Here is a 22,282-nt window from a genome sequence, read left to right as displayed (position 1 = left end):
TTTATTAACGATAGCTTATTTTTAGCAATTTATTATTTAATAATTAATTCAAAAAACACACACATTTCTCACTTTCAAAGTTTTCAGGCGTGGATTAAACTCAATTGAATTCAGCCGGTAGTTCAACTTAAATATTTCAAAAATAAAATGCTATACTTACACAAAAACAATAATTTTTCATGCATATTTATCTATATAAAAATGTATTAAAAATTAGCTATTGAAATAACCACAAAAAATAATCGCCTTTATTTTTTAAACTAAATAAAAATTTCTGGAAAAACGATCGTTAATAAAGTTTGATTTATCTCATTTATTGCTGCTGAATTGTAATACTACAAGATAATAGCATACCTTTAGGCGTTCATTTATTTTTTTTTTCATTTCATAATCCGTCTTCATGCCTTGTTCGCTGTTTTTTATATTGGATTCTGTCATTCTTCACATTCGCAGTTAATTTCCTTGGATGACTTGCTTGCTGTTGCGATTTGAAATGAACAAATCTCCTAGAAAATAAACAAATAAATTGTTAAAAATATTAAAAGTGTAGTTCGTGCGTGCAAAAAAGTGTAAAGAAATTAATTTTCTCTTGATTGAATTTGTATTTTAATTAAATATGTGCTATTTAAGATGCGTTGTTGTGTTTTTGACGAAAAAAAAAGAAAAAAAAAAGGCGCCGCTTAGCACCTTGGCATACATTTGTTGCAGAAACAAGCTTGCAAATTCTTTGACGAGCAACGGCAATTTGCGAATGGTGGTATATTGGATCGAAAGGTATGTACCTAATTCGTATAGTTTCATAATTTAATTCTGGACTTCCCCCTGCCTCAGTGGAAATCTATATATCGTGTGGTATCCTGTTTAATCGGGTTGCTTGGAGATTAACAAATCACGCAGTATTTTTTGTGACAAGCAAATTGTAATGGACTCAGTTGGTATGTATGTGTGTGAATGTGGACATTATTTCTCAAATGAATTGCAGTCTTGTGCTCGGTTCCCGAATACATTCATATTCTCGGGCCAATCTTGCAGTGTTCACAATTCTTCCACCGAATAAATTGCACTGAAGTGTAATGCAAATAGGAAATGGACAATATATGTGGGAAGCATTTTACGCCTTTGGGGGTCTATTTGAAAGATTTTAAACGCATTTAGCCAATGACAGAGTTGAAGATGCAAGGAAATTCTTTTCAAGCGTTTAGGCTCCCAATTCTGCTGAGTACTATTATTACGGATAAAAATCCGAATAAATATCAAAGAAATAAGCTTGAAATAATTACTTGTCGAAGGGAACTTGGCGAAGATATATGTATATTGTATTTAAATAAGAAAGTGTTAGCGGTCAGCCACTATTTCCATTACATATCTGGAATATAAATATTGTATTATTCGTATAAATTTGGAATTTTTATACAATTTATATATTTTTTCTGTATTCGAATGTAGACTATTTTACTTTTTTTATACCACCCACCATACCATAAAGGGCATACTTTGTTATTCCGTCTTTAACTCCTCGAAATAGTCATGTTTAAACCAACAAGATAGAAAGCTAAAAATTTGCACACATGTGTATTTTGCCAGTAGGCAGGTTAAGTTCGTAAATGGACCATGTAGCTCCACGTTTTCCTATTCCAGTACATCCCATTTTCGGTATTTTGATGATTTTAGCGATGTTTATAACGGATTTGATTAAAGTTTTGTATTTAAAGATCGTAATGGGTACTACAACCTCTAACAAAAAATTCACGTATGCAGATCCTCGTTTTCGTATTTGCCCCCATATAACTAAATCTCCCTGCATTCGGTATTATGAAGATTTTATGTACATTAGTCACCGGATTTGTTCAAATTTCGTATTTGAAGCTGGTAATGGGTACTACAGCTTATGAATGGACACGCCTTCGTATAGCCCCCATATAATGGGAAGAATTTTTCTACGGATTTTTTTTTATTTTTTTCAAGTTACTTCAAAATGCTTAGCTGCTTTTTGACTTGTTAGTAAATCGAACTAGAAGAAGGTACATTATTGATCCATTCCAGGGCAGGTTTTGGAACGGATCACATACTGTAAACTTCTCAAAAAAGCTTAAGTATCTAAAAAGTCAGGGTTGTTTCACTGCTATATTGCTTACATCTCGAATGGAACGCAAAGGTTTTCCGATATTTAAACATATGTATAGATTCATTTTCAAAAAGGATCTGACATTTTATTTATTTAAACTGTAACACAACTTAAATACCACAATATTTCTGTTCGCCATTTTTGTTTCCAATTAAGATCATTTTGTATACCCCATCATCAAAAACAAAAAAAATCCCCATATCGTGCTTAGTTTCAATTATGTTAGTGTCCTATGGAAAATAACATGTTTAAGAAATCCATTTAAATACAAATAATTAAACTTTTATGCGAAGTTATTGCATGAAATTACAACAGTTCCTCAGCTAAAATCCCCTTGCCTTTTCCACAAAGCAAATTGTAGTTTACATCATCAACATTATACATTTCCCATTTGAGCTTCATGCAATGTGTTAGACAGAGAAAACAGATAACGGAGGAAACACCACTGTTGGCCAATGACTGGACGTGTAAAGTGTAGTTTAAACTGAAGCTCTGCCGTCATTGGTGGTGGTGGTTGGTTGGTTGTTCAACTCTGTCGCAACTGAAGCGGCTACATGGGTATTCAAGGTGGAGTCTTACATTTTGCGCAAAACAATGAATGGTAACAACAATTTAGGCATTTTGTGTTTTTGATGGTGGGAAAGCAAATCGGTCTGAGTTTAAATCAGTGCAATGAACTTAGATGTTTTTATTTGAAAGGTACAGTACGTATGAATGGAGTAAGAGATTTTGGACTTGTTTATACGGTTATATAAAATGACTTTTTTTAAGTAAAATGGTATGAAATCAATTAATTCTACTCTACTAAGTGTTTTAAAAAACCGAATTATTGATAATTGTATTGTTACTATCGGAAAACTAGCATTTTATGTTTTTAATAAATTTTTATTTTTTTTTTTTAGGAAAAATGGCTTATTTTACGAAATTACATTTTATGTATAAAACGGCACCCGGATTTGTAGATCAAGTTTTTTTTTCATTGACATTCTCAGTTCTTCAGCACTAGGTCTTAGAAAATACTTTAATTTCATCGCTGGTTCACCGAAAAAATAAGCAGTTGACAAATTTCTCCTATCAACAATTATCGTTAATACTGTCGTTTATTAGTCCATACGTTGACTTATTTAACTTATTTTAAATTTTCTTGAAAAATATTTTTCTCTGAGTTTTTTTATTATATGATCTGATTGTAAAATTTTTAAAAGCTAATACAAAACTTATTGGCATAATATAATTGGTATTCTAATTGATTTTATTATTATTGTTATAAATACTATTTTTTAATGGAGATTCCAATCCAAATTTAAAAAAAAAAAATGAAATGTACATATATAAAATTAGTACAAGAGGTTTATTATTTAACAATTCCGCAATCACAAACATTTTACTGTGCAACACAAAAAATAATTACAGAGAAAATGCAGCAGATTATTAAAATAGAAGTAACAAAAGATGAAAGTTTACATCGAAATTAATCAATATAGGGGCAATTTTTGGAATAAGATTCCTCGAAATATTCTACAAAACTATTTGTCATAGAGATCTACTCTTAGAAGACGTCAAGAGTCTAAGGCCAAGAATCCAGGAATATTTAAAACAAATATAGTGTTAAAGCCATACTTGTGTGAACTCTTTCTGTTGCGGTGTAAGTTCTTGCGCTTTTTGAAATTTCAATGGCTTTGCCTCGAGCTCATTTTTCAATATTCGCGGAATAAAATATTGCGATATGTTCAGCTCACGTGCCATTTTCAGGCACTGAGACGTGGGTATCACTTTAACGAGCGGTGGTACGAGACACAAAAGATTTATTCACATTTAAAAGCTGGCGTGCTAGAACGATAGACACTTGTGGTTTTTCATCCCATGACGAATAACTTTTTCTGGAAAATTCCCACCAAAATGATTTTGTACGCATGTAAACAATGTAATGAATTGTCACTGGAATAATTTTAACAGCTGTCGGACGAGTGGCTTAGAAATGACAGCAGTCTAAATTTGGTTGCAGTTCTTTCATCTCATTCTGTAGGAGGTACACTACGCATATTGGTACAGCCTCCATGTAAGGATAACTCTGATTTCAAGTATCTTTTACTTTTTGGCCATGTTTCCCACTTTATTTCGACAAATCTTACCATGTAGAAGCGCTATTTACAAAAAACTATACATTTTGTTCCACCTTTTGGTACAACCGTTACATAAAGATTTTAGTTATTGTGAGAGTCTTGGCCATATTTTTCAATCGATTTGGCTGAAAGTTAGTATTTTGGTTTCTCGTTGCTAGAAAACTTATCGGCAGAAGCTAGTAAATATCAGTATTTATTTTGGAATAGCCCTTATATAAAATTCACTTTCCCAACCAAATTTGGTGTGTAACAATTTCTTAGTGGAGATTTTGGTTTTAGGTTTGAAAAGCAAAACTCCAAAAGGGTTTTTAATTCCCAGATCAATTTAAAATTTGACACTTTTTAAATCTATATATATAAATGAAAGTTGTGTTAGTTACTACGCTTATAACTTAAGAACCGCTGAACTGATTTTAATGATTCATACAAATTCGGAATTGTCTCTTATCCGAAAAGGATAATATCAAAAAAAAAAAATCGCGTAAAAATGTGATATTTTAACATTTTCATTTTGACTTTTGAAATGTACAATAGTAATGTTTTATTTTGCATGATTTTTTCCATTTTGATTTACTTTTTTCTAATGTACATTTGTAGTGTTTTTTATATTTTATTTTTGAATTCGAATATTAATACCAATTGATTTAATTAAGTTGATTTCTTGAGAACTGAAATTGATGTCGGGTTACATGGAAGTGTAGTACCGAATTATGTGGTGGCGAAACGGAATAGATGATACCGAAATAATTTAATGCGGTCACAACAAAGTTAAAAGATAATTACTTTTTCAAAATTGTTAAAAAGATCACGGAAAAAGAGATCACATTGCAACAATTCTCAAATCGAGAAAATATCGAAAAAAATTCCAATGGAATTGAATTTTAAAATAAAAGTACATTCTATTGACAAACTTTGTAAGGATATTTAAACAGTTGCTGCAAAAATCAGCGAACAAGTTGAAGATTTTTTCAATTTGTTATTCTTTCTTTGTCATTTTTTTCAATTTGTAATATCATATTGAATTCAGTGGATTTTTTGTGAATAAAATAAAGAATAATTTTTCACTTATACAATTTTTCACCAAAAAAATGAAATAAGTGCGAAATACGATGGTAACTGACATCTACCTTTCAACTCCAGGGCCTACATCGTGCTTCAGCTGGAAGATGCGCAGACATTTAAACAAACAAAAATGACCGAAAAGGACTAATGGGACTTATTTCAAAGCGTGGACCTACTTCTTTCATGTGACAATAATCCGTCCAATGAGAGCTCAAAATGCAAAAATTTTTGGGAGTACAATCAGTAAAATACCAAATATAATAGTAGAGCGAATGGGACTTTTAGTAAGAAAAGTATTTCTATCCTTCCAAAAGTTCTTCCTGAACATTTAAGATACCTTAAATCGCTTTTGCAGGTCATGATATCGATCATAAATAACCATCGTATGATTTAAACCATTTTTGGAGTCTTCGCCACTTTCTTCTATTTTTGGCCCTTATTTGGCATCTTTGTTTCTAAGGGGGTAGAGAACCTCTTCGCATAAAATTTTCGGAGTAGAGCCCATATAGGTCTTGACCACTAAACAATTGTATTTATGCTACCCTGGGGTAAGGAACCATCGTACAGATAATTGCCACATAGAAATTTATTCATGTAAAGTCCACACATTGGAGTATCCCCAAGTCCACTTTCACATCTAATGTGTGGTCAGAAAAGAAAAAAATGTATTCTATTGAATTTGTAACCCCCAAGAGAATATTGGTTGGGAACGCAGATTTGGGATATACATCTATATGAAATAAATTGTGAAAACATGAACAAATTACAAATATAAGAAAGTAGCACGGGACCGAATATTTGTTGAATCGTCTTTGATTTATACTATGATGAAAAATATGGACTTTATGGGGTCTCCAATTTACAATTTAAATGACAAATAAAATTAGTTCCCATATTACGGTAATGGGTGTAAAATAGTAATTATAATTGAGTATTCTGAAATCAGTCTGACCTCAATTATGAGGTGGATAAAACTATTTTTACTTAATTAAATCACGTGAACATTTATAACATTCATATCTTTGAATAATTATTCTTTGACAAATATGCATAATAGACAAAAACTACGGGCCGGCAACGCGGACCGGGCCAGCTAGTATGTTATATTTATTTATATTCATATCTTCTGTATATTCTGCCTCACTTCACATAAATGAAAAAAACACTGCAGATTCATGTAAATTATGCGCCTGCGCCTGTAATTTATTCTACAGAGATTTTTTTTGAATCGGTTCCGTCTAGCCAATAGCTCATACGCACGTATGCACCATTCGATTTCATATTTATTCCACAGGGAAAACATAATTAAATTTGTTCAAATATAGATGTGGAATTTGTCTTAATTATAATTACACAATGCTAGATAAATGTCATTTATAGCTCCAGAGAATTTGCTAATATCTTCCTACCATTTAGGCCTTTTTGTGTTACAGAGACTTTAAATTGTGAATTGCTGTTTTTTGTCCTACATGCAGCCCAAAGCGAAAATTATGTTTTGCGCCTTAAACAAAAGTATGTTTCAAAAATATTTCAAGGAGGCATAGTAAAATAAGATTCTGATCGGTCCTCCGAAAAATATTTGTATTTTTGTTATTAATTTATATGTTTTCTATAGATATATTTAGTAATTAAGTTTTGCTTTGATCTAATCAATATTATTTTGCAATGTCTCTTCCTTTTTTTAATACAACTAGTCTTCTACAAAAGTATTAATTACCCTTAATTACATTTACGCTTTCATTGGAAGACTTATCTACTCTGAAAATAACATCTAGACAAACTTGGATTGCATTCATTTTCCTACAATGGGTTGTAAATTTTCAAGATTTTCACATGGAATAGGATCTTTGTTGTTGCGATAAGTTGTAATTTTGCCTTTTCGTGTCATGAACAGTTGCTGTTGTTTTTGTTAGCTCACCTTTGCAGCAGAATTTGATAATTTATGAGTTCTACTAAAATGAAAACACGGCAGTCGAGAACGTCAGGAAAAAAAACACCCATCAACGGAGGTATTTTTTTTCTTCAAGAAAATTAATTTCAATGCATGTTTTGTTGTGTTGGTGTTTCTTTCGAATGCAAAGGGCAAAAAAATATAGAAAAGCAACCTCACTCACACACACAATAGATGCTGTTGAAATCTAGATTTTCATGGGAAATAACTTTGGCTTTTACAATGGGGACGACGGTGCTGAACTGCAAAACGTTTGTGAGAATTTCGAAATAGTCGAATAACTTAGAGTAGAGTTTTTGTTTCTATCTATAGTAGATAGAAAATAATTTTTTAATTGGAAATTAGCGGTTTTATAAGCTAAAAGACTTAGGGCACAAACACATATTTTTTGCCAAAGAACAGAGGTATTGAAAAGATTTAAGACACAAACGCTATTCTAATGGAAAAGAAATTACAGCAAAAGTTATATGAAATATGACTAATATACATAGTATGGAGGGTATATTAAGTTCGACATTCAGTTTGTAACTCATCGAAATAATTATTTTAGACCCAAAAAGTATATATATTCTTGATCAGCGTAAAATATTTAGCCCTGTCCGTCCGTCTGTAGTAATCACGCTGGAGTCAAAACGAATGAAGATAGGAAGCCAACATTTTTCGAAGATTTTCAAATAAAATAAATAAATAATAAAATATACTTTAAATCACAGACATTTCTTTGAAGCTGTGGTCTGTTGAACAGAAAACCCCTAAAGTATTTAAAAATTTGGGCACAGCCCCCTTTTATTGCCCGACACCACAGTGTGGTACAGGGTACTATGTCTTTGTGCGTTTGTTTTTAACATGTAAAAGAAAATGATATGGACTTATAGTTCCTTTTGATGATCTTGATAGAATCATATTTTGAGTCGACTTATGCATTTCCGTGCATTTGATTATTTTTGTAAGCAAAACACAAGTAGCATTTATTGTTCGATTGTGATGAAATTTTGCATAGATCATTTGTTTGGCCCAAGGACAATTTAGATATGGCTGTCATTTATATATTTTCTCGATTTCAGATTTATTGTGCACTGAATGCGTAAATTCATAGATTTTAGCACATAATTTAGCATATGTATGTTTAATTTGATGAAAATTGATTCAGATTCAAATATAGCTTCCATTAAAATGTTTAATCCGATTTCATCCCCTAAATCCGAAGTATTGAATCCATAACAATGATTTTCGGTAAAAGGTATCAAATACAATCGAGAAATACACTTGACAATTTTTGACGAAATCAATTCATATTTGGACACATGTGCCACATATTCGATCGATTTCAAGTATATTGTTCGCCAAATGGCTAATATTGGCCCAAATAGCATGAATTTTGGCGGAGACTACCAAATATAATCTAGAATAGTGTATGTATATTTAATCCTCCAAATCCGTATTTTAAACACCATAAAAGGATTATCGGTACATGACAATAACTTTGCCAAGTTTTGTCGACATCGGTTCGGTTTTGTATACATCTCCCATATATGTTTCGCTCTAATTTGATGTAAATAATACCTCAAGGAAGCAACATTTGTCCAATTTAGTTGTTTCATCCGATTTTATATTTAAGTATTCTAAAAACCATAACATGCACTCCATAGCAATGATATTTGATTCGAGAGCTCACTCCAGCACAGATCCGACCGAATCGGGTTTGAACCGAACCGCTATTTCTGTAAATGAACCATGGTTTAACAAATCTTTTGATACAAACCAAAAACCGTATTTCAAGTTTAAAAAAAATGGTTCGATTCCGTTCAACAAGTTCACGAAGTCTACAAATGCAAGTGGATTGCAGACTTAGTTTTAAATTTAAAACTTTCTAAAGCCTTAATACGAAATTAATACTTCAATTGCCAATATGAACGCTAAATTGCTACAAGCGAATCTACTAAATATCCATATTGGTTTAGACTTTTCTTACTGGTTAAATTCTTGAAAATCTACCCTTGGTGGATTTTCACTTCTCCTTTAAATCCATCAAAAAGTATTCCTAAAAAATTCTCAATTTTATGGCCATTTGGTAACAATTCTCTTTAAATCCACCAAAGAATCGAGGATTATACCAGTATTAGTAAATAATATCTCTGATGTTTTTTTAGATATTTGGAAACCCCACGTATAAATCTTTGCCGAAAAAATGTTGAAGAACCCTAAAATAACTATTTTTTAGCTCCAGGTAAGACCTTAAAGTATCGATGTTTTATACAAATTCAGCTTTGTTCATTTAAATTTAAGCGCGAATTAAAACAGAGGAGTCACAAGTTCATTTTTTATTCATCTGCATCCCCGCTATATAATGGGAAATATGCAAGTAAGTGTACTGATAACATTTGACAGTATGCAGGTTAAAATTACCTAGAATTGATTCTTAAAAGGACGTTTAAAATTTGTTTCGCAATGAATGATCATTGCAGAAATAATTTGCATAAGACACAGCCTCGGTGGCGCAGTAGGCAGCGCGTAAGTCTCATAATCTTAAGGTCGTGAGTTCGAGCCTCACCCGGGGCATTAACTTTTTGATTAGATGAAAAATCGTTGCATAGTTTTCCAAAATATCTTGAAATCTGCACCAGATTTATATTCATACAGTATGTGTGTGGATACAGATTACGTATTTTCCTCAATTTGATACGAAAAGCACGGTGAGTGATTTTTATTGATAGTTGAATTTATTTTGCAGTTCAGATGCAATCTTTACTTCTTAAATCATGAAAAATTTGTATTATGAGAAAATCCCAAATCAACTGAATGTAGGAAGGAACCTTTCCAAATGATAGTCATTTCCCATGAAAAAACATACATGGACAGCATTTACATTTTTTATGAAATTTATTAACTTGTGGCCGCAAAAAAAGTTACAAACACACAAAATAGCCATTAAAGAAGCAGAAATAGTTGGTGATCACCCTCTCTCTTTTTTTGGTCATAATAAACGAAATAAAATCGTAAGACAATTCCAAGACGAAGAAGAAAACCTACAACCCACCCTCCTTGTTTGCAATAAATTCCCACGCAGTTTTGATTTTTCATTGTTGTCGCAATGTTGGTGGCGGTTAAAAATTCTTTTTCTTCTGTTTTTACAACATCTATAATTTAGCGTGTGAAAATGAAGTTGGTCTTAAGAACTTCAAGGCATAATTAACTTGGCTGTTAAGAAAATATATTTTCACTGGTTTCTTGGCTTTTTGGTGCAGTCAAGCATGTTTGTAAGAGGAAGAGCGTATTTACTTGGTGTTTCTCATTAAGACATTCTTTTTCTTCAGGATGTTTGTAAGAGGAAGAGCGTATTTACTTGGTGTTTCTCATTAAGACATTCTTTTTCTTCAGGAGTTGCTTGGCATTCCTATAAGAAGCAGACGGGGGTTGCTTCATATGACCAACGATCTTGACATGTCTTGGCTTATTAGAAATTCTAATTTCTCATTGAAAACCACACTGTCGTCAACTATTTTCCCACCACAAACATGAGGTGTCTTCTTGCCGTGGCAGTGGTGGTTGATTTTTCGTTCCAAGATGTCTTAAAGAAAACAAAAGATTTCGACATGCAACATTTTTTCCTTTGGTGGGAATTTTTCTCTCCCTCTTTTGGTTTCTGCTCTTTTGACGAATCGTGGAATCATGCAAGTTCAAGAGTTCTTCATAATCATAGTTATTTTCTTATCAGATCCCTTGAAAAGACGAAGGGGAAATTTCTTACCATAAACATATTCACCACCCTGGTGTCATCACAGCGCCCCAACCTAAGATTTTCCCACAATTCAAACAAAATGAAAAGGCAAAAATGCAGATTACTTTTTTTAAAAAATACGAATTTGTTTTTATTTCTTAATTGTATATACTGTATTTTTGTGGGTTGTTTGTTCATAGGGTGGATTTTCTTTTCTGTTTGTTCCAAGTTACACGGCGCTACAATGTTAAAAATGTTGTACATTCCAAGTGACCTATTCGTAATGCGAACAATGATTAGCCATGGTTAATATTTTTACAATTTAAATAAGTTTTCGATTGATTGATTGATTGATTTGAGTGGAATGCTGAGATTTTTTTATTTTTGAAAAATTTAAACGTTCTAAGTTATGCAAATAGGGTCTTTTATCGTCTGAATTTTACCATCATGATTTTCATACCCAAGATTTGGCAGCATCTCCTAAAGGTTAATCGTTATATATTTTAATGTAGCATTAAGTGTAGATTTTGAAGATTTTACATTAAGGACACAATTATCTTTAAAACTTAATAAAAATTTAATCATTTCCTCTTTCGAGTTGAGCAAGTGAAATTTAATTGATGAGGCCGTATCGCATTTCGACTTGATCCCTTTATATATATTTTATTTTTGCTGTAGCATCATGTTTTCTTTTTTGTAAATGTTTATAAATAAATTAAAACTATGTGGTTTTCTGTTGTCTTTTTCTTGTTTGTTCTGTGAAACATCTTTAGATTATAGATTAAAAGTATATTAGGCCTACGGTTTATGTGTGTCACATAAAACATTATATATAATTTTTAAGTTATTCATATAAAAGACCTTATCATCAAGTTATAAGTTAACTTTTATATATATCTAGAATGTATATGCAATTTATGTTTTTCTTTTTGGGTGTATGTATATATAAAATGCGGTTTTCCTTCTTATATTATGTATATAAATACATGTTTCCTTACAGTATTACTACATAAAATAAATGTATGCATTAAATGAAGCTACATGATTTGAAAAAAGAACTCTCAATATTATATACAATACTCGTGTTAATATAAATTTTTATAATAATAAAAAACTATAAATAATACTAAAATTTTGGATAAAATATAAAAAAATCTTTGTTTTTATCTTAATAATATTAAAGAAATTATTAAATCTGGAAATGACAAGAATGTTTGTGTGTGGTATGGGACATTTTAAAACGTTTGGTTGTTGAGTGGCATGGGAAGATGGGAGGTTGAAATTTAAAAACACAATGATAATTTCAAATAAATATTCATGCAAATGAACTGTTCTCATGGGTTACAAAATTATTTTGTAATGCCAACCAAAAACACTGGCCAGCACTCAGGACAAACCGCCGCCATGAGTATTCCATTGCACTTCCGACATTGATGGCAATGTCTGCTGCTGTTGTTGCTGCTGCTGCTGCATATGGTTGTTGTTGGCATTTAGGCCAGACTCACCGGGCGAATGGGCCGAGGCGAGATTACTGCTGCTGTTGTTATTACTCATTGTTGTTATGTTATTGTTATTGAGTCGCGACGTACGCATAACATCATCAGCTTGTGTACAGTGGGGACGAGGTCCTGGCTCGGGGGTGTATGTAAACGTTAGACCTGTTGCATAGATGATACCATCATTGCGTACTAAAGATATAGGCACTTGAGTAGGATGTCGAACCTAAAGGAAGACACAAAACGAAAAATGCGCATTATAAAACTAGTTGAAAAAATGAAATGAAATGATCGAGGAGTGTATACTGGCCATGGCAATACTCTCGTATCTAAATGGAAACTTTTAAGATTGTTCCGATTAAAAAATGAACTAAATATGTTTGTTTTGTATTAAGACTCAACCTTGAGCCATTTCATGGGAAAATCCCTCCTATTCTTATTAGTTTTGTTTCAGACGGCGACAAGGAATTATTGTTAATATATCGAATCGAAATTGTCAATCTATTAGGCTGTTGCAGAATCTACAAGAATCTACTATTTTGCATTTTTTCGATATCATAAAGGGACTATCGGTTAACGTAGTAAACACTTTTAAAAACTTTTCACTTTTGCAAACAATCAAAAAGGTCGAAGACGTTTTAGAAAATTAATTAACATAATTAAAATTATAACAATAAAGTAGATTATTGGTTTCGAAACCTTTAAATTCGTACAATAACGGCTCCTCTCACAATTAAAAATATCTAAAAAAATATTTTATAAAGAATTGATTTATTATTTACTTACCCACAACCATTCACCGCGAAATTGAGATATTTCGGGCACCACACATAGAAGCGTTTCTGTGCAACGATACATCGTTTCAGCTTCAACATCGCCAAACCAAACTTGTAAATGCGGGGTAAAATTGTCACCACTTAATTCTAGCATAGCAACATCACCACCGCCATTGAGATTCAGGGAATTTACTATAGGGACAGGTGTGACGGGAGAACTGAAATGAAATGCAAAGAAAAAAAAAACAAAAATTAATTAACTATTCATAATCAAAATATTTATTTTAAGACTAAAAATTTGAATAGTCTGTAAACATTTTCAGAAAGAAGAAGTTGTTTGTAAAGTATTTTTAAAACTTACGAGACAGGTCCCATTCCTTCATAGAATTGATATTCGGCTTTATCCGTTGATATAATTGTCCAGCAGGCACCGTCATTTATCATCTCTTTATTCGGTTCCTTGGGACAGGGTGTCGCCTGAAACTGTATTATCTTCTCTTGTGATAAACACAAATACATGCGATCCGTATCCTTCATGTAGAAAGCACATTTATGCAGCTGTGAGACTGGATCATCGGCCTCCAACAAGGCCATTTGTTTGTCCACTTTACGGATAATTAAACGTGGTAACGCCATCCCCGTTACCGAACACACCAGTTTTACCGTGGCACCATAATGTATATAGCCATCACGAACTTGAAATTCTTCAGACTCCGATTCATTGTCATCCAACAGATGTATTGTAAATGCACCCCATTGTGTAGACGATGCATGGAAATGGCCATTTTCCACGTGAAGGTAACGCGTAGATACCGTTTGTGATCTCAGCCGATTAAATAGCGCCACATTGGTACCGCTGGCTATACAAAGGTCGGCGTTTTTTAGGGATTGTTTCTTTTTGGAAGGCTTCGAGATCACTTTGATCCGTTTCGAATTGAAGACCCCAATGTCATGACCGTTGCCATAGAACATCTTCACGGACAGCATGAAATGTTTGCGTTTATCCGAATCGGAAATAAATAAGGTCTTCGCGGCACAGTATTGTTTGCCATTCAAGTCCAGTTGTTGCATATCCTGGTCCGCACTTCCAATGCCAATAAATGCACACAGTTGAGCCCCCTGTTCACCCTCACCCTTCTGCAGCATTTCTTCGTAACGTCTGCGCCAACCACTGCCAAACAGGTAAATGCATGGTGGCGGGCAGAAGAAACGTTTCTCATTACCATAAGATTTCTGGGCAACCTGCAAGATAATAAACGAAACAAAAGGTAAGCAAATCAAATGCCTTATGAATGCAAATAATAACTTGACCACATTGAAAATAGTTTGGCATTTCAATCAAAATATGCAAAAATTGTCATGGGAAATTCTTGGTGGATGGTTGCTTGTGCCCTGCCCTGATCTCTTTTTATTCCGCCAACCGACAAATGAATGCCAATGCATTCAAATCCCCCTTAATTATGCAAAACCACCAAAGTGAGGAAAAAAGTTCTTTATTGTGGCCAAAAGGTGAGCCAAACACGATTAACGCAGCAAGCACTGCTCTGTAACATCTGTCCGTTGACGTTGGCTTCTCACATCCTTCACACCTCACTGAACGCATTCAGCGAACAAATTATCAGAATCAGCTGCAAGTCAAGTGCGCCTTAGTTTAATTAAAGTTGTAATACAATTAAATTCCTAATCATAACTCTAATGGCATTTTTTGTTGGCCGTGCTTTGTTGTATGCAATTATTTTGTTGTTGTCGCCGTCGCTGTTGCTTGGAACAGAGATTCCGAAGGCATAGAAATGATTGAAGAACGAAAAAAATATTTTTGTGGTCAGAACAACGAGCACTAAATGAGATGTTGTCAACCACTTTGGTTCGGAAAAAAATTATGACAAAAAAAGCTTGCTTATCCATAGCAGTGGTTTACAGAGCGCATGCTTAAAAGGGTTTTAATCAGGTGCTTGTTTTTTTTTTTGGACTATTTGTTGGACACACACATTTTTTGGGGGCCTATTATTTCGTGAGATTTTTCATCAAAGTGCTATGATGAAAATGTTTTGCCATGCCGTGGTGCGGTCAATGTGGTATGGGTCAAGTGGAAATTTGTAGGGCTTGAAAATATTTAACAAATAACAACGGATAGGGTTTCACTTCTTTAAGTTAAAAATCACATTTGCCATGTTTACTTGTGGTGAGTTCCTGCTTGTAGAAATGAGAAGTATATAGATGGTAAATGGTATAAATGGCTCATACAGACTGGTTCCTGGCAACTCCTTTTGTTTTTTAATTTGTACACAAGAGACAATATGTGATAACTTTACAGAAAATATGAAGAATGGCAATTTAAAAGAATTTAAAGCTAAAGCAGACGTATTGAACTTTTTTTATATATCAATGAAGGAAAATAAACAGGCGAAGAACAGCTTCACCGTAAAAAAAACCAAACAACAAATTATTCCTATTTTCAAATACATAGTTAGAGCTTTGTTTTGTGGAGTAGAAGTGAAGTTGAAAAATATGTTGGGCAAAATTGAGGCATAGTCCAGCTTTAGATTAGCTTTAGATTAGGCGAGTTTATATGCGACAATTTGTATCCTTCTCTTTTGAACTTGCCTCTTGCATTTATACAAGCCTATTTGTTTTCCGCAATTTTGTTACTTTTTCTGTAAAAAAACAAGTAAAAAGTATCAGTCGGTTTTGTCGACAGGGTTATGAATATTCAAACTGTTGACACAGATGTAAATATTACAAAGTGCCGGGTTTGGACTATACCGACTACTTCCTATACTTAATATGAGATATGTGCAAATGTGGAAACATGTATAGGTAACAGATATAGTGGACCGAAATATTTCATTTAATACAGATAAAAATATTGGTATGTGCAAAATTTGGAGGAAATCTGACTATTATATCCAATTTTATGCGAAATCATAATTTTCGATAAATTACATATTCAAATCAGATTTCTGGTTAAGAAAATTTATGACGACTTGATTCGCAATTTATGACAGATAAAAGTATTGAAAATTGTGACTCTTTGTGGTTGAGGTACCAGAAGTGGTTAGCAGATATATATATTCTTCACAACAGATCAAATTCAAAATTGAACATTTGTGTCCATTTTCTCTCCTGACGAGGCACTGATGCAAATATTAGGTTTTGCAATGTTGAAGCCAAATCGAATTATCCTTTCTCTTTCTGTAGAGTAAATTATTTTCTTTAAAAAAGTTGACATTTTGTGGGCGAGGTACCAGAATGAGTGGATCGATATTACCCATTTCCCAACTCGATCTAAGTTTGACATTAATAATACGATGTACCAAGTTTGGATCAAATCGGATACTCCCTTCGAGAGTTTTCGTCAAGCACAAGCCAGCCAGCCAGCCAGCCAGACAGACGGACGGCATGGCTAGATCGACTCCAAATGTCCTGAAACGGATTTGGTCCGTATCAAATGATATATACCCTCCCAGCAAAATTAATTTTTTGCCAATAAAGTCATTATTGAAAAGCATTTCATGCTTTCTAACTGTCCTAATCCTGATTACATTTTCCTACAGGTATTGCTAAATTAATATTCTGAATTCTTTATAACCAGGATTTAGAAGGGCCCCATAGAACGTTATCACCCAAATATGGGTACTTTGAATGTCCTAGTAAAATGTTTAAAATAACTGGGCAACAATTTGGTATTTTAGGTTCTTAAAAGACACAAATGTAGGGGAATCTTATCTTTAATTATTAACGTGGTGAAGTGTATCCATTTAAATCCGTTTTAAAATATATCACCTACCATGAAGTCCAATGTGCCGTGTTACAAATAGATCTGGTCACTGAATACATGTTATGATATAAATTATTAATAAAATATATATACATAACAGTTAAGAAAAAACGGCGAAAACCTTAAAAGTCTAATTATATTTTTAGAAAATAGGAATTACTAAAAGAAGCTACATCAATATATTCTAACATGGAACGTCAGAATTTTGGTTGCTGGCTAAATGTATTGTCTCCGTCTTAAATATATAGGTTTTGTTGTGCTGATCAGAAAAATATTATTTACTAATAAGCTCATATAGGAACTATTAGAATAAAAATTCAAAAGTATATGTAATTTTGTATAAAAGGATGTATCTATTTTTTGTTTGCATCACCTGTTACTTGATCGTTTAAATAGTTTTGATGAGTTCTACATTGCGTGGATACCTTATCTGCTTTTGTAATTTGCTTCTTATTTTTTTTCTCCTAGCAGTAATTGTACCAAGGATGCTTCTATTATAAGCTCCTAGAAGTTTGGAAAACTTCTTTGAGTCCTTTGATTATTGAGTATTCCTATTAAATCCAATTTTGCTTTCAAATTTCGACATTTGCTTAAGAATTTTAAAAATAATTTACAATAGCTTAAATGTACCTGAAAGAAAATTTCCCTTATCCCTGCCTTATAAACGAAAAAAAAGATCACACATCCTTTAAACAATCTTTGCATTCCTCCTTGAATTTTTTTTCTATTTGAGGAAAGGTCCTGAAGAATTCTACTCCCGGCCCTGAACGTGACTGCACTAAATTTAGGCCGATATGTCCATGTACCGCATTTTCCACATAGATCTTTCTAATTATTTACATGATCAACAAACACTTTTACTCACCTTGGCGTGCAATATTACAATGACCATATCATTACGCTCCCTCATATAGCGTTCCATTGCTTCGCGGGTTAGTTTCTTTTCTTCTATGTGCGATCGGAAAGATGTGGCAGATGATATTGAATTTACCGATGTATTTAGTCCTGTCGACATGATTGATCCTCCACCACCACCTCCCGGATTACCCATACTTCGTGGAATCATGGCCAGATGGGGATGATGTTGCTGCTGTTGTTGTTGCTGTTGATGGGGATTGTGGCCAGGATGATGTGGTGGACTTGGTGGCATTAAGCCACCATTTCCACCGCCTCCGCCGGCATGATGCAAAGGCGGACTAGGTGGTGTCTGTGCATATGCGTTGTTAGCCATGCCGGGACCACCACCCAAACCGAAATGTGGCATTTGTAGCAGTTGGGAGCCGTACGGGGATGATGACAAAGGTGACGAGGATGAATTGTTGCCGTTGTTATTGTTAGTGGGCGATATTACGGATGTATAATTATCACAGTTGTTGTTTTTGTTGTTGACCGGGGAATGTTGGTGCAGCGGTGAGTTGTGCTGATAAATGCTGCCACAATTATTCGAGTTCTCAAAAAGCAGAAAGTTTTGTGTCAGTGCTGGAGTAGGAGAAGATGAATCCCGAGGATCTGCTGTGTAGGTTTGCTGCTGCTTGAAACACTGCATTTAGTCACACATTTTCTACAGTACCTAATATTTACAGCTGGTTGTTTTTTCACAGATGACTCTCCTGTTCGCTTTGGTACGTGGAGCTTCTGCTTGGGATGTGAAACATATTGCAGCCAGGGCAGTCAGTCTTTTGATCTTTTCTTTGTTGTTCCTCACAGAATTTGTTATTTGGTTGGCATACGTGTTATATTTATTGGCACTTTAGTATTTTAGGTTTAATTCAATTCTTCTTGGCAAGTTTCTATTTTGTTTTGTGTCCTTTTTCGCGCAAAAACAAAGTAAATAATAAGGTGTACAAAAATAACAACATTGCTCGCCGCGAATTAACTGAGAGTCTCAATGAAAACAAGACTTTTTTCCGACAGACAAACAGATGAACATACACAAACCCACATACACTCAATCAAACCAAATGTCATACACAACAGATGTCAATTCTCACGCTCTCGCACGGCGGTAGTTTACATCGTCAGTTCGAAATGCGATATGAAAATGCATTTAATTTTCCACAAATATCCTGTGAAACATTTCCAATAGATGTTGGCAAAAGAGCTTCTCAATGATTGCAAGCTTTATATTCTGTGAAAATTTAAAACACGACTGAACTTATTTAACAAAAAACCACCTCTTTTATTGCTCTTTATTATTTTACGAATCCGATGACAGAAAAAAAACTTCAATAACAAAAAAGTCGATTTGTTTTGCTTTCGATAATGAAAGTAATCGAATAATTTATCAAGTAGTGTTATCGCCGTGTTATCATTTCATGTTATCAATTCACAGTGATTTCCCATACGAAAGGGAGAACAGTGTCTTGCGAAAAAAATCGATGCTGGCAACACTTCAGTTTTGTTTCGTGTTCGTTAGTCTGTTTCCGTGTTTCTTTCTCGTCGGGTTTAATTTTTGCGTTTGTGGCAGTGAATTAAAGTAATTTTGGCTTAAATTTATGGTTTAATTTATTCATAATCAATGAAATGTCAGTTTAAAGCCATCGAGCAGAGAATATTTTATCAATTTCGTGTACATATTACTAAGAAAGATCAGTTTATGTGCGTGTGTTGCCTATTGTTTTTTTTGGCATTGCAAGTTGAGTGCTGTAGTCACACTTCCCGCCATTTTAAGCTTTTCGGGCAAGAAAGTTCGCGTTGGTGTTATTCATATTGGCAGTTGAATAGAATTGTGAAAAGTGTTGCAATTTTGTGCTTTTTTATATATTGTTGTGTGTGTTTTAATGGAATTGAGAGTATTTTGTGAAGTTAAAATACAAATGTGATAACTAGCGAAAAGAATCTGAACAAAATTGTAAATTATTGGCATATTTTCATAAATGATGGTTAAATGGTCACCTTCAACTGGATATTGCGAAAAATCTGAAGAATTCAGGGTAAGTTTTTCAACATTATCAATTAATTCTTCGGTATTTAGAGGTGTAATTTGGCACTATGAATTAAACCAAATGTTGGCACAGAGACCTCCTCAAAAGCCTCCCAAAAAAGCCGTTCCAATCTTCCCTTTGCACAACTTAAGGATTTTCAGGTCAGCCCAATCTGTTATAACAATCGATCTTAAAATGTCAAAACGACATATACCTATACTCATTAGGAATATTGAGAGAAGTTCAGATTTATTTGCGTACCCTCAGCCTTATAGCTGCAGACGCATTAAGGCCTATTCAATGGGGCTACAAATAAGGAATCCACATATGTTTTTGTAAATCCTGTAAATTTGAATTCTTTCTACTCATGTTTGTCTGAGCAGCTGTTGTGCTCAGCTATCCTTGATGGGAGTATGGGAATTGGTTCAAAATGTATTTACCCTAATACTTTTCTTGAGATGATATAAAGGTAAAAATTGCAGCAGGCTTTATTTCATGCATCAGCAGAACTAAATCTCGTGGCTTCTTAGAGCTGCAAGCCTATTCATAGGCTGCAATTTTACACTTAGCATTCTTAATGAGTATATGGTTTGGTATAATCCACATAAAGGATTCCACCTCATTAACGTCTCAATCACACAGTAGCTATTTTTGTCTAGCGTAAAATCTAAAGGAGATGAAACCAAAAGAATTCTCTCTATTGGAATGAAGTTTTTTTAGATCATCATATTTATGCAATATATATGCCATTGTTTAAACAGAGATTTTGTCTTTAAATGTTTCACATTCTAATTACATTTTAAAGTGTTATTTTCACTCCCTAAAAATTGTTTAATAATCTTTCTAGCTTAGTTCGCAGCACGGATTTAGAACAGAAGGATTCAATTCTCCATGGCATTTGTTTTCTTTCTTTTTTATTTCTTCATTTCGTTTGTTTCTACCTGTCTTTTAGAAAATCAATTTATTTTCACTATTACTGAAAATTTTTCCGTTGTCCGAGCCAACCACCACCGTATGTCGGTTATAAAATTGATACTGTCTTTATTTAAATATTTTAAAAACACTTTCACTTAGACGATTGGAAAATTGCAAACTATTTCACATAGCTTACAAACACATACATTTAACCACCACCATATCATGTCAAATGTATTAAATATTAAATGGTAACTAATAGATTTTTATTCAACAACTCATTCTAGCTGATGGTTGCCTTAAAGTGTCTTGGAAGAAATTTGACTTTCAAACGGCTAATAAAAAAGACAAAAAACAGGGACGTATCAATTAACAACTTTATTCAAATGCAACAATTAACTTATTCTATAAACTAATATCACAATTTATGAAACATTTAAAATGACTGCGACTCTGTTCGTGACACATAAGTAACATCCACGTACTACAAGTAGGGTTTCTTTGTGGGAATGTTGACAGCTGACCACATGAACTAATACCTACGTTTACTACTACCATCTGAAGGAGGTACTCTTAATACCATTGTTGGTATAGCAATTACGTGTCCGAACCGTGTCTTTAGCAAACACAAAGAGTTTCATTGGTTCCATTGCTGCAATTCTCCTCTAATGCTATGATTCTATTACCCAATTTCAGTTCACGTAGCATTTTAAATTGTTCCATAACAAAGGTGTCTGTCACATGGGTACTGTTGCTGTAGAGTACGGCCAACAAGGGACAATTCCGGGCCAGTATTTGTATATAACCATTATGTAGTCTTGCGTCATTGCAATGAAGTTCTCTTAAGTTTTCCATCTTTAAAGAGAAATAAAAAGAAAATTCCGGACGATTACTGAAGCGATTCAAATAACTTGTGAATGCAAAATGTTTTGGCTTCGTATCCTCGATCACCAGTTTTGTTATGTTTTCAGCATTGTAATGGAAGAATTTCTTGTAGTGGTCAATCGACAGTGGCTGTAGACATTTCATTTGAGTATCAATAGTCCGGTATTTCTTCGACCACAGGCAGCAAACGATAAGATATCTAAAGTGTTCAGAAACTTCCACCAGATTTATTTGATCCTCGAAATCAAGTAATTCGAATATGTGTAGTAGGCAGTCGTCGTTTAGTTGTAACTCCATTTTAATTCATTTTCTGGGTGATATTTAGCCGCAATTATAAATTTTTATTTTGATTTCGCTGTTGTTTACAAGTTGACTGATCGCGTTTCGCTGCTTAGTTAAATGTCACTTTATCAACAACTTTTAGTTATCAGTTATTAACCCTAAAGTGGCAAATTAAAAACATTTCAAAATGGCAAAGTGGTTGCTCATTCAGATCCAGGACATTTTATAATTAAAAATATTTTATTTA

At 33.4% G+C, this 22,282-nt stretch overlaps 1 protein-coding gene, 1 long non-coding RNA gene and 1 other non-coding gene across 3 annotated transcripts; 2 read left to right on the top strand and 1 right to left on the bottom strand.

Moving 5' to 3' along the window:
* Nucleotides 1–97: 97 nt before the first annotated feature.
* LOC109613896 (uncharacterized) lies at nt 98–3,401 on the top strand. Its single transcript, XR_002195253.2, has 3 exons — nt 98–774; nt 832–935; nt 3,028–3,401. It is a non-coding gene; the product is annotated as an uncharacterized LOC109613896 (long non-coding RNA).
* A 6,346-nt stretch (nt 3,402–9,747) lies between these two features.
* Nucleotides 9,748–9,820, top strand: TRNAM-CAU (transfer RNA methionine (anticodon CAU)). Its single transcript has one exon. It is a non-coding gene; the product is annotated as a tRNA-Met (tRNA).
* Nucleotides 9,821–11,100: 1,280 nt separating this feature from the next.
* Nucleotides 11,101–20,859, bottom strand: LOC101889718 (suppressor of hairless protein). Its single transcript, XM_005189433.4, has 5 exons — nt 20,750–20,859; nt 17,895–18,836; nt 13,613–14,493; nt 13,262–13,469; nt 11,101–12,701 (listed from the first exon to the last, which is right to left on the bottom strand). Exons 2-5 carry the CDS (start codon nt 18,573–18,575, stop codon nt 12,366–12,368), a joined length of 2,106 nt encoding a protein of 701 aa, XP_005189490.2. The 5' UTR covers nt 18,576–18,836; nt 20,750–20,859; the 3' UTR covers nt 11,101–12,365.
* Nucleotides 20,860–22,282: the final 1,423 nt, after the last annotated feature.

This window comes from Musca domestica, unplaced genomic scaffold, assembly GCF_030504385.1.
Source record: "Musca domestica strain aabys unplaced genomic scaffold, Musca_domestica.polishedcontigs.V.1.1 32, whole genome shotgun sequence".
Classification (NCBI taxonomy): domain Eukaryota; kingdom Metazoa; phylum Arthropoda; class Insecta; order Diptera; family Muscidae; genus Musca; species Musca domestica.
The sequence above is the reverse complement of the archived record's forward strand: the minus strand, read 5'-3'. Positions and strand labels throughout refer to the sequence as shown.